Genomic DNA, 13,715 nt, shown 5'->3' with positions numbered 1-13,715 from the left:
TATAATCATGATTTACAAATACTTAGGTTATACTGAATAGGATTTAATCATTCCTTGATGATTCTAGTTGATAGTATCATCGTGGGTAGCTATGATTTTGTAAGGTGCTCTGAAACATCACATCATATTAACTTCATAGTTGTTTATAGCTTCCAGGGAAAAGGGGAGGATTTTGTTTATTTTCAATAGAAACAATTAACAATCTTTTACAGTTTATTACTTTGGATGATAAAGATCTAAATGACAAAACCATGCTTCCTGTACTAAAAGTTTCATTAACACATATTATGTGCTCAATAAGTGTATGTCAGATGCATAAAGAAACAGCAGAATGGTTGAATGAATGTGTATTGATGAATTTCTTTACAAAAAACAAATCTTTATTGAAGTAGATTTCCAATATTGCCTACATCTACAGTCTTTTTGTTTTGTTAGAAATATGTTTTAAGATTCAGAATTATCATTTGTAGTTATAGCTAGACATGAAATAATTCTATAGATTCATTTGGTATCATATTACTTAAAAAGACTTTTCAATATCAATTTCTCAGCATATTTTGGAACAGCAGTGTTCAGGCCAGATTTCCTGGGTTTGAATTCTAGGCTGTTGGTGAACTGCTGTGTGGTCCTGGGCAAGTTCTTCAGCCTTTCTTTGCTCCATTTCTTCCTAACTAAAGGATCTAATATATTACCTGTCTCCCAGAATGATCGCGAGGATTAAAACGCCTTTAAGACGTGTCAAATGCTTGTAATAATGCATAGCCATTGCATAATAAGCCCTCAAAAAGCTAATATCATGGTGATAAAAAATGGGTTTCTTTCTTATAAGGACTTAGGGAATACTTCCGAAATAGGTTTTATTGCCATAAAAGTTAGTTCTTATTAAAAATGACAACTGCAAAAAACCCTGGTATACTGCTTCTATCACATAACGCAAGTAGTGTTAGGTTTTTCCTTTTCCTTTGATCTAAATTTAATGTTTTATTAATATTACAGGTGTATTTTATTTGTCCTTTAATGCTACTCTTTTTTGTTGTTTCATCCTTTTATAGAAATTACTTATGAATGCAAAGATGTTATATAAAAAACAAACATTTAGGTATTGTTTATATTTTCAAGTTATTAAATTTTAGCCTGAAAAGAATCATTTGTTTTTTTTAGGCCTGCAAGGAAAACAGCATATGAAAAGAAGAAGGTATAGTAAAAATATATATATATTATCCTCTAAAAAATACTTTGTAAAAGGAATAGTGGCAAAATAGAAAATCTTCCTTTGCTGGAGACATTTACTTTGAAAACATAATTTAGAAACTCTGTTGATAAAGTTATCCTGTTGATAAAAACCTGTTCTTTTAAGAAGCCTCTGCTTTTGCTTTGATGAAGATATTTATCACCTTTGTACACTTGGTATATTTTATACATATTTTGAGGACTTTGTGAACCAGTATTTTTTATGTGTAGGTCAAAGAACAAATTAATTACGTGAACGACCTTGATAACCTAACTCAATCATCTGAAACTGCTTCTGAGGATGGCGACATGCTTTACTCTAAAAATTCCCTGTTGCCATCTGGCAGGTGGCTGAGGGTCGTGGACCCCCTCCCTCTGTGCCCGTCAGCCCTCCAGGCCACCTGCCCCATGAACAGCTCAGAGCTGGCTCCACTTTCCCAGCTGGGTTCTCCCTCACAGTAGAGTCCTCAAGGAAGGTGTGTTTAACTGGCATCCTCAAGAGATGCAGGAATGCTCCCTGTGGATTTTTTCCAGCAGTTGGTAGAAACCAAACACTCTTGAAGTTGATTGTCCTTCATTCTGCAGAGCTCCCAAGTGGCATCTCAGAGCAGAGGAATTCACTCCCCCACCCAATGTCCCTCTCAAACACGGACCGGGTCCCATCCCCGAGGTCCTAGCAGCAGATCTCCCACAACGAAAAGCTCTCAGGAAGAGCTCGGGAAAGTAGTATTTGTAATTCAAATCCATTGGTCTACAGCAGTCAGGTAGGGACACACCATGGCCTCATCCAAGGAGAGGCCTTTAATATTTTCCATAGGAATTGATCTCAAAATTGTTGCGACTGTCTTGCAGAACCGGGACCCTGATTGTGGTTTAGGCCAGGACCGTGTGTGCTCCACCAACGACTGCATTACCCGACCAAAAGTCTCTGTGCTCTGGAGCGAGCGTGTCGGTCACTCCATGCACATCATCACCTTCAGTGTCTAAATCAGAGTCTGTTCTTGGCTCCACTGTCATTTTTTTCACTAGTACCCTATCAACGGCCTTTTCATATCATTTACAGTTTTTCAATTAATAAAAACTGAGACATCAGTTGTAAAAATACTTTTGTACACTTTAAAAAGTTGTTTCTTTAGAATAAACTTATAAAAGTCCCCCTCCCACCAAGGAAAAAAAGTAAAAAAACCTCTTGCTACTAACAGTAGCTATTCTGGCATTTGGTCGTGATTTCCCCTCCTTGATAGATGATTTAGGTTAGTTTATCACTTCCACTAAAGGTAAGGAGGAAACTACAGGCAGTTCAGAGACCACACTTTGGAAGTCATTCTTGTACTTGTGAGAAAATGACCCTCTGCTCTGTGTAGTGTCCTGTGTCAGTACAAGGAACTTTTGAAAACTGTGATAGATGTGCCATAGTGTACATTTAGTGATCATTGTTTGTCATTGTATTTCCCCCATCTTAGTGTTTTAAACAGTATGAAGAGAGAATGAAAGTTATTGCAAAGAATCTCATGATTCTCTAAGAAGAGCTCTCTAAATTTTACCTTATTTATCATTAGTGTATATACCATGAATGAAATAGGAGGATTATTTTGTATTGATATGTTTGTACTAGAGAAGTAACTGTGGTTTGATGTAAGAGGACTAACAGAGTCAGAAGACCTGATGAAAAGCCTGCAGCTTACTTATATAATTTTAACGTCTTCCTTTCCAGAATCATTATAGCTAATGAGTTAATTGATGTTTGTAGAAGTGCTTAGTATAGCTGTCAATAGGTATAAGCCTTACAATTGCCTATTAAAATGTTAGAAAGGTAGCATATTCTTAAGAAAATAATTTTTGTATGAAATTTCATCTATTTAAATATATACAGAGCTAAGGCTCTTACTTGAAGTAGCTGTATAGGAGGTATCAGATGCAGTGGTTTTAAAGGTAGTGAGTGGTGTTGTTATGGAATTATAATTGATTTACAATATTGCGTTAGTTTCAGGTATACAGCACAGTGATTCAGACATATATGTATATGTGTTTGTATATTATATAAATGGGGCTTCCCTGCTGGCTCAGACAGTAAAGAATCCACGTGCAATGCAAGAGACCTGGGTTTGATCCTTGGGTCGGGAAGATCCCCTGGAGGAGGAAATGGCAACCCACTCCAGTATTCTTGCCAGGAGAATCACATGGACAGAGGAACCTGGTGGGCTACAGTCCATGGGGTCGCAAAGAGTTGGACATGACGGACTAACACACATACACACACACACACACACACACACACACACACATATTCCTTTTCAGATTCTGCTTGTAGAATATTAAATGGACTTCCTTATGTTGTACAGTAGATCCTTACTGGTTATTTTATATACACTTGTCTATATATAAAATGGTATATGTTAAACCCAACCTCCTAATTTATCCCTTCCCCTACCCACTTTCCTGTATGGTGAGTAAGTTTGTTTCCTATGTCCGTGGGTCTCTTTCTGTTATGTCATAAGTTCCTTTAGATCCCACACATAAGCAACACGACTGGTCTTTGTCTGACTTACTTCACTGAGTGTGGGCATGTCTAGGTCCATCTTTGTTGCTGCAAGTAGCATTATTTCATTCTTTTTATGGCTTCGTACTCTTCCATTATATAAATATACCACATCAGATACGATTTTTAAGTGTAGTCAGATCTATAAATCTTTTAAGCTTTCTGTGTTTGTTGTAATTCAGAGAAAAGCCTTTCCAGTTCTGAGCTTCTTGAAAAGTCCCATGGGCTTTCTTTTACCTTTTATGGATTCATTGTCTTCAATTAAATTTTTGAACCTTTGGGAATTTCTGCTTGTATAAGGTCTGAGGTTTGTATCGAACCTCATTTTTCCCATTTGGAGATCCACTTGGTGCAGTCTTTTCACTGTATAAACATACAGGTTAGTCTTGCATTTCAGAGGAAATGATGAAATGTCATTTTATTGAGTACTAACTAAAAGTCTCCTTTGTCTCACTTAGGTTTCTGATAGTGGGAGAAAAGCAAAAGGTCTGTTGCGCAAAAACCACATGCAGGATGAAATTGCCACGGCAAGACTAGAAATAGACACAGTGAACAATCAGAACCAGGAAAAAGAAAAGAAATGTTTTGAGGGTATTGAAATTGTAAAAGGAGAGAATGATTATCCTCAAGAGGCAATAAAATTGAATAAGGAAACGTTGACAAAGCCCATATTCCAGCATACTGGCCAGCTTAACATTCCGATAGCTGAAAATACAATGCTAAACCCTGAGCTGGAAAATGCAAAACAAAGCAAACAAAGACTGGAAACAGAAGTGGAATCCTACCGTTCTAGACTGGCTCCTGCCACACATGATCATGATCAAGGTCAGACATCACAGAGAGACCTGGAACTTGCCTCCCAGAAAGCAAAAGATAAGAGGTTACGCTTGCAGGACCAAATGAAGTCCGATATGGCTAACCTGAAAAGTGACAATGAGATGCTTTCCCAGCAACTTTCTAAAGTGAAAAATAAATTCAATCAGCTAAAAATCAAGCTGCATCAGACGACAGATGATCTCAGAGAAAAGACTTTGATGTTAGAACGTGTCCAGAGAGACTTACACGAAGCACAGTGTCAAAAGCAGATTATTGAACACATGTTCAATGAACAAGGCAAAGTGAATGAATACCTTGGAAAGCAGGAATCCTTAGAGGAAAGATTATCTCAACTCCAGAGTGAAAACATGTTGCTCTGACAGCAACTGGATGATGCACAAAACAGAGCCGACAGTAATGAGAAGATAGTTATTAGCATCCAAGACCAGTTTCAGCAGACTTTGAGAAAACTTCAGGCTGAACATGAGGAACAAGGTCTGATGCTGGAGGAACGAAACAAGGAGTTAATCAACAAATGGAAGCATGTAGAAGAGAGAATGTGTCAGTATGAAAATGAGAAAGCAGAAAGAGAAGTAAGTATCCAGAAGGAGAAATAATTCTCAGATTTCCTGAAAGAAAATCCAAAGTGATTCTTAATTCTGGCTAAATGTTGAATCTAGCTGAATATAAAAAATACACGGGCTGTGAATCTATGGTCTCTAAAACAGACTAAAAGCACACCTTGTATCCAGCAAATAAAAATTAGACCCGAGAGATGCTTCACTTTGAGTAGAGACATCGTGTCGCTTATGAAATGTTTAAGAGATTAAATTCTAAATTTTTAATATAGACGGGTATTAGTAATTTACTATTCAGATAATAATTTTAATCTCTATGTAACCACATGTCAGTATCATGATGAAGCAGATAAAAGAAACGCTCAAACCTAAACTGAATATTTTGAAATTAAGCTTCAGTTACATGGATTACCCTGACAGTCAATTCCAGGTTTCCCAGATGCTATTACTTATATATCCTACTTTGGCTTCAGTAGCTTGTCATACCTTTCTGTCATATTTGTTGGTATAATTTTAGTTTTATTCATGTAAATTTGAATTAACTTGGAAAACATTTCAGGCTTGAATCATTTATTCTTATGCCTCTCAACTCTTTAAAGAGTTGTCATTAAATTGAGAATTCATTGACAAGTCATTTAAATACACTTGTCATTAAATCATAATTTGGGACTCAAGTGGTGAGCTTTAACCAAGCTCTTCTTGATTTAAACTTCCCACTGCTATTTATGCTATTTACTTAGAACATTTTTACAAACAATTTGCTCCTAATTCTCATTTTAAGGATCAATTACTGTCATTTGAATACCAGTTTGCCCAATAAAAATGGAGGGGCAGGATTCGTGAGCAGCAGGAATGGAGTGAGTCAGGGAGAGGGTGGTAGGGGCTGTGGTCTGGAGGCAGGTGGAGGCCAGGTTATCGAGGCTCCTTGAAGGCATGGGAGCAACCTCATTTTTTAAATTTCATTATTCTTTTATATTGGAATATAGTTGATTTACAATTTTGCATTAGCTTCAGATGTACAGCAAGTTGATTCAGGTATAGGTGTACATATATCCATTCTTTTTCAGATCCTTTCCCAAGTAGATGCCTGCAGAATATTATGGTTAGCCAAGGGTAAAGGTGGGGAGGAGGGATAAATTAGGAGTTGGGGATTAACACAGACACACGACTAGATATAAAAGAGATAAGCAGCAAGGGAATGGCCTCATTTTCCTTCTGAGGAAGGAATCTATTGGAAAGATCTGAGCACTGGATTGAATATGTGAAGATCTCTGATGTTAATCGAAGCCTCTAATAAAGAAAGAGGAAAAATGTTTCCACAGTGTGGAATTTTCCACTGCTTGTCCCACCTACACACCTGTTTCGTTCTGGACGTGAGGTGGTGAAGCTCTGCAGATTTATCGGGAGGGGCAGGGTGTGGACAGTGGGGCTGCCTCCTTCGTCTGAGGAACTTAATATCAGGAAGGCTGGTGGGGAGCCCTTCTGGGTCTGTAACCACATTCAGGGAGGAGAAAAGAAGGTGAGTTGCTGTCCATGGTGATAGTTTTCAAAGTACATGTGTTGGAGTCATCTGTTACTAACATAGTGTAATAGTAAAGTGATTTGATAAACTCAGTAACAAAGCATCTTATTAGGCAGTTGTGAGACACCTTCAACAAGAACTGACTGACACCTTCAACAAGCAGTCTGAGTTGGCGGAATCCCTGGACGTCATGTCATATCACTGTGCCAAGTTACAAGTTGAGGCACAGGATTTAAAGAGCAACTTACATCAACTCACAAGTCAGGTATGTGTGAAATTGAATGTGTCAACAGTTAATACATAGGATAAAGTGTTTTAGGACGCTCATTTTCATGGACAGCTTTCTTTTTTATTTTCATTACTAGTAATTTACTGTAATTTTATTAATCTTTAAGTGCACTCGTTTCTTAAACTCTGACTTTCATTCTGCCATTTGCATTTTATATATATATATATATATATATATATATATATATATTTCGTATATTATATACCCTTAGGAAAATGGAGAATTGTGCATCATTCTTCACACAGGTTGAGAGACTTTTTTTTCTATTGAACAATATTTTATTTCTTGATCCCTGTATTACCATGATGAGGCAAGCCAGATAAAATCAGAGGATAGTGTTTAATGGAATGTTCCAGAAAATTATCATTTCTCATCTTCACTTTTGTGAATGGCTGTGGAGTTCTGTATATATTTATTTCATGCATTTCAGAATAACTTGTGCAGAAAGTGTATTATACAAACCAGTTGAAGTTAGGCACTGCCTTCTTTTCTTTTAATTTAAGATACATTGTAAAAGCATGGAGGCACTCAGATGGAGTATAACACATACATCGAATATAGAGAATTAAGACATTATCTAGATAGTGCCTTTGGAGTTTTAAAAAGCTATTGAGATATAATTCATGTATCATATAATTCACCCATTCCAAGTGTGTAGATCAGTATCTCTTAGTCTAGAGAGGTGTCACCTGTGACCACAGTCAATTTTAGAGCATTTCCATCAGCCCCCCAAACAAACCCTGCATCCCTTAGCTACCTCCCAAGGTCCCCCCCATCTCCCTCAGCCCCAGGCAACCCCCAGTCTAATATCCGTCTCTGGAGACATGCCTCTTCTGGGTGTTTTACATAAATGGAATCATGCAGTATGCTCCTTTGGGATTAGCTTTTCTCATTTGACCTCATGTTTTTGCGGTTCATCCATGGTATAGCACGGATCAGTTCTTCCATTTCTGTTGACTGTCAAACAATAAACAGTATGTGGCTATATTTATCCATTCATAAGTTGATGGAGATTTGGGTTGTTTCCACTTTGCAACTATTAATAATGCTGCTGTGAACATTGGTTTATACATTTCTGGATGGACATGTTTTTATTTTCCTGTGGTTGGATTTTATCCTGAGTTAACTGGCTGATTTCACCTTTTCTTGGCCTTTGCTCAGACTGTCCTGTCTGCCTTCACAGTTTCTTTTCCTCTTGGGTAGTCCATTTATTCAGACCTGGCGCCCAGTCTCTCCTCCTCCATGGAGCTTTCCTGACTGTCCAGCTCTCATTGAGCCTTTTCTCTTCAGCCCTGTTATGTAGTATGTGAAGAACAATTTAGCCCTTAATTTTGCATTGTTGTCATTTTTTTCATGAGGGAGAATCTTATCTAGGTATACCTTGTTCTAACAGGGAATATTTATGGATATGCACAGCACTTGTCTTGCATAAATGGAAAACAGTTTAGTTTAACAACTGTTAGGACACAATTAAGTACTTCATCCCATGCCAGTTATTTTTTCTTGAAGATGTTTGTATAGTAAAACTTTTATTAAAATGTATTTTAAGCAACTCAATGTAAAATTGAAAGCGCTTAGTCTAATAGAGGAGAATTGTTCAATTAAATGCTCATCTTTCTCCCTGACTCTGGGAGAAAAGTGTAAATTTGCCTTCCTTCATTATGTAGGCAGAAGTGGGATTTACAGATTTCTAGCCTTTCACCAACTGTAAAGTTCTGGGAATAGCTTCGCTGATATCTGTACCTCGTAACCTTAATTTTCTCACCGGAGTACTGGCTAGACATTAACAGTTGTGAGAATGAATTGACTCAGAACTTTGATTTAGCAGTAGAGTTATATTTCCATGGCAGTGACTTCATCCTTCCTCTGTCGGTCGTGTAATGTTCTGTACCACTCCATCCAGGAGGTGCTATTTGCATATTAACCGGTGGTCATTGTCCACTGAGTAGTACAGAGAGGAAGGAAGTTGCAAATTACTGTAAGTGGAGAAAAGTACTAGAGTACTAGTTTGTTAGTGGAGTCAGTGAACATTTTTGAAGTCTGAATGTGTGTGTTCTGGGCCTCATGCTCCCCCTTACTGCCCCTGGCAATGGTATGGAGAGTGAGTTCACTGTGATTGTGTAGAAGACCATTTCCGTTGGCATGCCGTCTGCCTGAAGTATCAGATTGTTTTGCAGATAAAATACAGCGACCGTAATAACGCCAATTACAAAGAGCTCTTAGTATCTGCCACGTCCTCTTCTAAATACATTATGTATGCTGCTGCTGCTAAGTCGCTTCAGTCCTGTCCGACTCTGTGCGACCCCATAGACAGCAGCCCGCTAGGCTCCTCTGTCCCTGGGATTCTCCAGGCAAGAATACTGGAGTGGGTTGCCATTTCCTTCTCCAATGCATGAAAGTGAAAAGTGAAAGTGAAGTCGCTCAGTTGTGCCTGACTCTTAGCAACCCCATGGACTGGAGCCTACCAGGTTCCTCCGTCCATGGGATTTTCCAGGCAAGAGTACTGGAGTGGGATGCCATTGCCTTCTCTGACATTATGTATAGTCCCCAAATGAATCTTCCCAGCATCCCACTGAGGTTGATGCTACCATTATCCCCATTTTATGGATGGAGAAACTGAGATACAGTAAGGTTAAGTAATTTGCCCCAGGACTCACAGCTCAGAACTGATGGAATTGGAACACAGGCCCACGGATTCTGGCTCCCATGTACCTACTGCCTCTCACACTAGTCCCTGAAGCATCTGGTTCTCACCAACAGTAGTGCTAGCTCTCAGAATCGCTGGAAGAGCTGTGGTCATTCACAAATGTGGATGTTTAAAGTGATGGCTGATGTGGAGCTTAGAATAAATAAATATATATATATATGTTTATCGTCAGGTAATTTTCTGTCTTTCCCCATTTGGCCAGTTTATAAATTTGTGTATTTATTTGAGAAAATCTAATTTAAAGCATGAATGATTTTGTGTTTGAGTGCTAAAGGGGAGGTCAGTAATGTACAAAGGGCAGACAGTAAATATTTTCACTTTTTGGACTGTAAGGTATCTATTGTAACAACTCAACTCCGCTGTATGGCAGGAAAGCAGCTGTAAACAATATGCAGATGAAAGAGACAGAAACTGACATTGGCAGATTCACTAGGTCATTAGTAATTAAAACAGTTGTTTTTCTTCCTTTTTTTTTTTTCTTTCTTTTTAGTTGCAAGAAACACAGGATAAAAATGTACAGAGGCCGTGAGATGTGCTGGAAAAACACAGGATCACATCCTAAAGTATGATTTAAAGCAGCACAGAAAACAACTTAAATATAAAGCAGATAAACAGTATAATATGAGAATTAGATCAGTAATGATAATAAAAAACATCATTGTGAAGCTGGGTAACATTTCAGCTTTGAGCTGTTTTGAGATGCATAATTTTCCCCCATTATTTCCATATTTTGCACATTATCCACAAGTGAAAAGTGAAAGTGTTAGTCACTGAGTCGTGTCCGACTCTTTACAACTCCATGGATATAGCCCACCAGGCTCCTCTGTCCATGGAATTCTCCAGGCAAGAATCCTGGAGTGGCTTGCCATTTCCTTGTCCAAGGGATCTTCCTGACTCGGGGATTGAACCTGGGTCTCCTGCATTGTCGGCAGATTCTTTACCGTCTGACACCAGGGAAGCCAATTATCCACAAAACACAACTAGAAAAACAGTGCGGTTGCCAGATCATTTACTTTTCAAAATTCTAACAACCTATGTAATGGAACCTGCAGATGTTTGTTCAGAAACACTGTGGTATTTTAAAAATACCTTTTAAAAGTCCCTGTGAAGGACTGCCGTGACAGTCCACTGGTTAAAACCATGCCTTCCAATGCAGAGGGTTTGATCCCTGGTTGGGGAGCTAAGATCCCATGTGCCTCCCAGCCAAAAAACCAAAACATAAAACAGAAGCAATATGGCAGTAAATCCATAAAGACTTTAAAAATGGTCCACATTCAAAAAAATCTTTAAACAAAAAACCCTATGTGTGAGAATCATTGTTTTAAAATCTGCATTTTAGGCTTGAAATTGAAAATACCGAGTTACAAACTACAGTCAAAAAGCAAGCGGGCAGAATCAAACAGCTTCAGGAAAACCTGTTAAGCATAAGATCGGTAAGTCAACCTCTTAATTTCTGTCATACTGAGGAAGAGTTTTAACTTTTTAATAGTAATATATAAGAATATTTTGGACAATGTGAAAAGTCTCATTGATTAAAAAGTTTATGGTATTTTTACTGATACTGCTTGTTACTAATAGCCTAATTACTCTTTAGAGAAGAAATGGACTGAATTCATAAAATTAATGATTTTTGTAGTAAGATTTTAATTTAAAAGATTGTGACAATCCAGTCCAAAAGCAATATTTTATATAGAAAATATTTTGTGTGTTCATTCCTCTGTCAATGAAATCAGGGTTTTTCCACTTTCTGGCTGTTATTAATAATGCTGCCTTGAACATTGGTACACAAACATCTGTTAGAATCTAGAAATTTGAGTAATGATTTGATTGAGAATTCTGAGTATCTCTTGTAATCCTAACCCTTCTGTGAGATTTTTGAGAATGAATCATTTTTAATATTGTAGCTTATTCTCTTCACCAGGAATGAATACTACGTCTGTATAGACAGTGTTTCTGAAAGAATGCTTTTTCCTTTGTTGGATTTTTTTTTTTTTAAAGAGCTGGGGTATGCATGGGGATTTTTCAAAGATTGCTTTAGTAAGATGATATTTATCCTGGAATATCTTGAACCACTGATGAAAATTATTTTAGAGCATCTTTAGAAAGTAAAATGTAAATATAGCCACACTTTAAAAAAATTTCACTAGCATTTAGTATTTTATGTGTCAGTTCAGTTGCTCAGTCGTGTCCGACTCTGTGACCCCATGGACTGCAGCACACCAGGCTTCTCTGTCCATCACCAACTCCCAGAGCTTGCTCAAACTCATGTACATCGAGTTGGTGATGCCATCCAACCATTTAATCTGTCGTCCCCTTCTCTTCCTGCCTTCAATCACGCCCAGCATCAGGGTCTTTGGCAATGTCTCAATTCTTCACATTGGAGCTACAGCTTCAGCATCAGTCCTTCCAATGAATATTTAGGACTGATTTCCTTTACGATTGACTGGTTTGATCTCCTTGCAGTCCAAGGGCCTCTCAAGAGTCTTCTCCAACACCACAATTCAAAAGAATGAATGCTTTGGTGCTCAGCTTTCTTGATGGTCCAAATTTCACATGCATCCATGACTACTGGAAAAACCATAGCTTTGACTAGACAGACCTTTGTCGGCAAAGTAATGTTTCTGCTTTTTAACATGCTGTCTAGGTTGATCATAGCTTTTCTCCCAAGGAGTGAGGGTCTTTTAGTTTCATGACTGCAGTCACCATCTGCAGTGATTTTGGGCCCAAGAAAATAAAATCTGTCACTGTTTTCATTGTTTCCCCATCTATATGCCATGAAGTGATGGGACTGGATGCCATGATCTTCGTTTTTTGAATGCGGAGTTTTAAGCCAGATTTTTCACTTTCCTCTTTGCCTTTCTTCAAAAAGCCTTTTAGTTCCTCTTTGCTGTCTGCCATAAGGGTGGTGTCATCTGCATATCTGAGGTTATTTATATTACTCCCAGATATCTTGATTCCAGCTTGTACTTCCTCCAGCCTGGCATTTTGCATGATGTACTCTGCATAGAAGTTAAATAAGCAGGTGACAATATACAGCCTTGATGCATCTTTTCCCAATTTGGAACCAGTCCATTGTTCCATGTTTGATTCGAACTGTTGCTTCTTGAGCTACATACAGGTTTCTGAGGAAGCAGGTAAGGTGGTCTGGCATTCCCATCTCTTGAAGAATTTCCACAGTTTGTTATGATCTACACAGTCAAAGGCTTTGACATAGTCAATAAATCAGATGTTTTTCTGTAATTCTCTTGCTTTTTCTATGATTCAACAGACGGATGTTGGCAATTTGACCTCTAGTTCCTCTGCCTTTTCTAAATCCAACTTGTGCATCTGGAAGTTCTCATTTCACGTACTGTTGAAGCCTCACTGGAAGAATTTTGAGCATTACTTTACTAGCATGTGAGATGAGTGCAGTTGTGCAATTGGTTGAACATTCTTTGGCATTGCTTTTGAGATTGGAATGAAAACTGACCTTTTCCAGTCCTGTGTCCACGGCTGAATTTTCCACATTTGCTGGCGTATTGAGTGCACCACTTTCAAAGCATCATCTATAGGATTTGAAATAACTCAATTGGAATTCCATCACCTCCACTAGCTTTATTTGTAGTGACACTTCCTAAGGCCCACTTGACTTTGCAATCCAGGATGTCTGGCTCTAGGTAAGTGATCACACTGTTACGGTTATCTGAGTCATGGAGATCTTTTTTGTATAGTCCTTCTGTGTATTCTTGCCACCTCTTCTTAATATCTTCTGCTTCCGTTAGGTCCAACAATTTCTGTCCTTTAATGTGCCCATCTTTGCGTGAAATGTTCCCTTGGTATCTCAAATTCTCTTGAATAGATCTCTAGTCTTTCCCATTCTATTGTTTCTCTTTATTTCTTTGCCTTGATCACTGAGGAAGGCTTTCTTATCTCTCCTTGCTATTCTTTGGAACTCTGCATTCAGATGATTCTATCTTTTCTTTTCTCCTTTGCCTTTAGCTTCTCTTCTTTTCTTAGCTATGTGTAAGTCCTCCTCAGACAACCATTTTGCCTTT

General features: G+C 38.1%; 1 protein-coding gene across 1 annotated transcript in view; it reads left to right on the top strand.

Moving 5' to 3' along the window:
- The window catches only part of LOC113889342 (ankyrin repeat domain-containing protein 26-like), a 43,212-nt gene that overhangs the window by 22,157 nt on the left and 7,340 nt on the right, over positions 1-13,715 (top strand). Inside the window, exons 8-11 of the mRNA XM_027536028.1 lie at positions 1,162-1,195; positions 4,228-5,178; positions 6,798-6,950; positions 11,021-11,114. Coding sequence (XP_027391829.1) covers positions 1,162-1,195; positions 4,228-4,965 — 772 coding nt within the window. The 3' untranslated portion in view covers positions 4,966-5,178; positions 6,798-6,950; positions 11,021-11,114. The remainder of the gene's footprint in view (positions 1-1,161; positions 1,196-4,227; positions 5,179-6,797; positions 6,951-11,020; positions 11,115-13,715) is intronic.

Source organism: Bos indicus x Bos taurus, unplaced genomic scaffold (assembly GCF_003369695.1).
Source record: "Bos indicus x Bos taurus breed Angus x Brahman F1 hybrid unplaced genomic scaffold, Bos_hybrid_MaternalHap_v2.0 tig00011798_arrow_arrow_obj, whole genome shotgun sequence".
Taxonomy (NCBI): Eukaryota; Metazoa; Chordata; class Mammalia; order Artiodactyla; family Bovidae; genus Bos; species Bos indicus x Bos taurus.
This window is presented reverse-complemented; position numbering and strand designations above follow the sequence as displayed.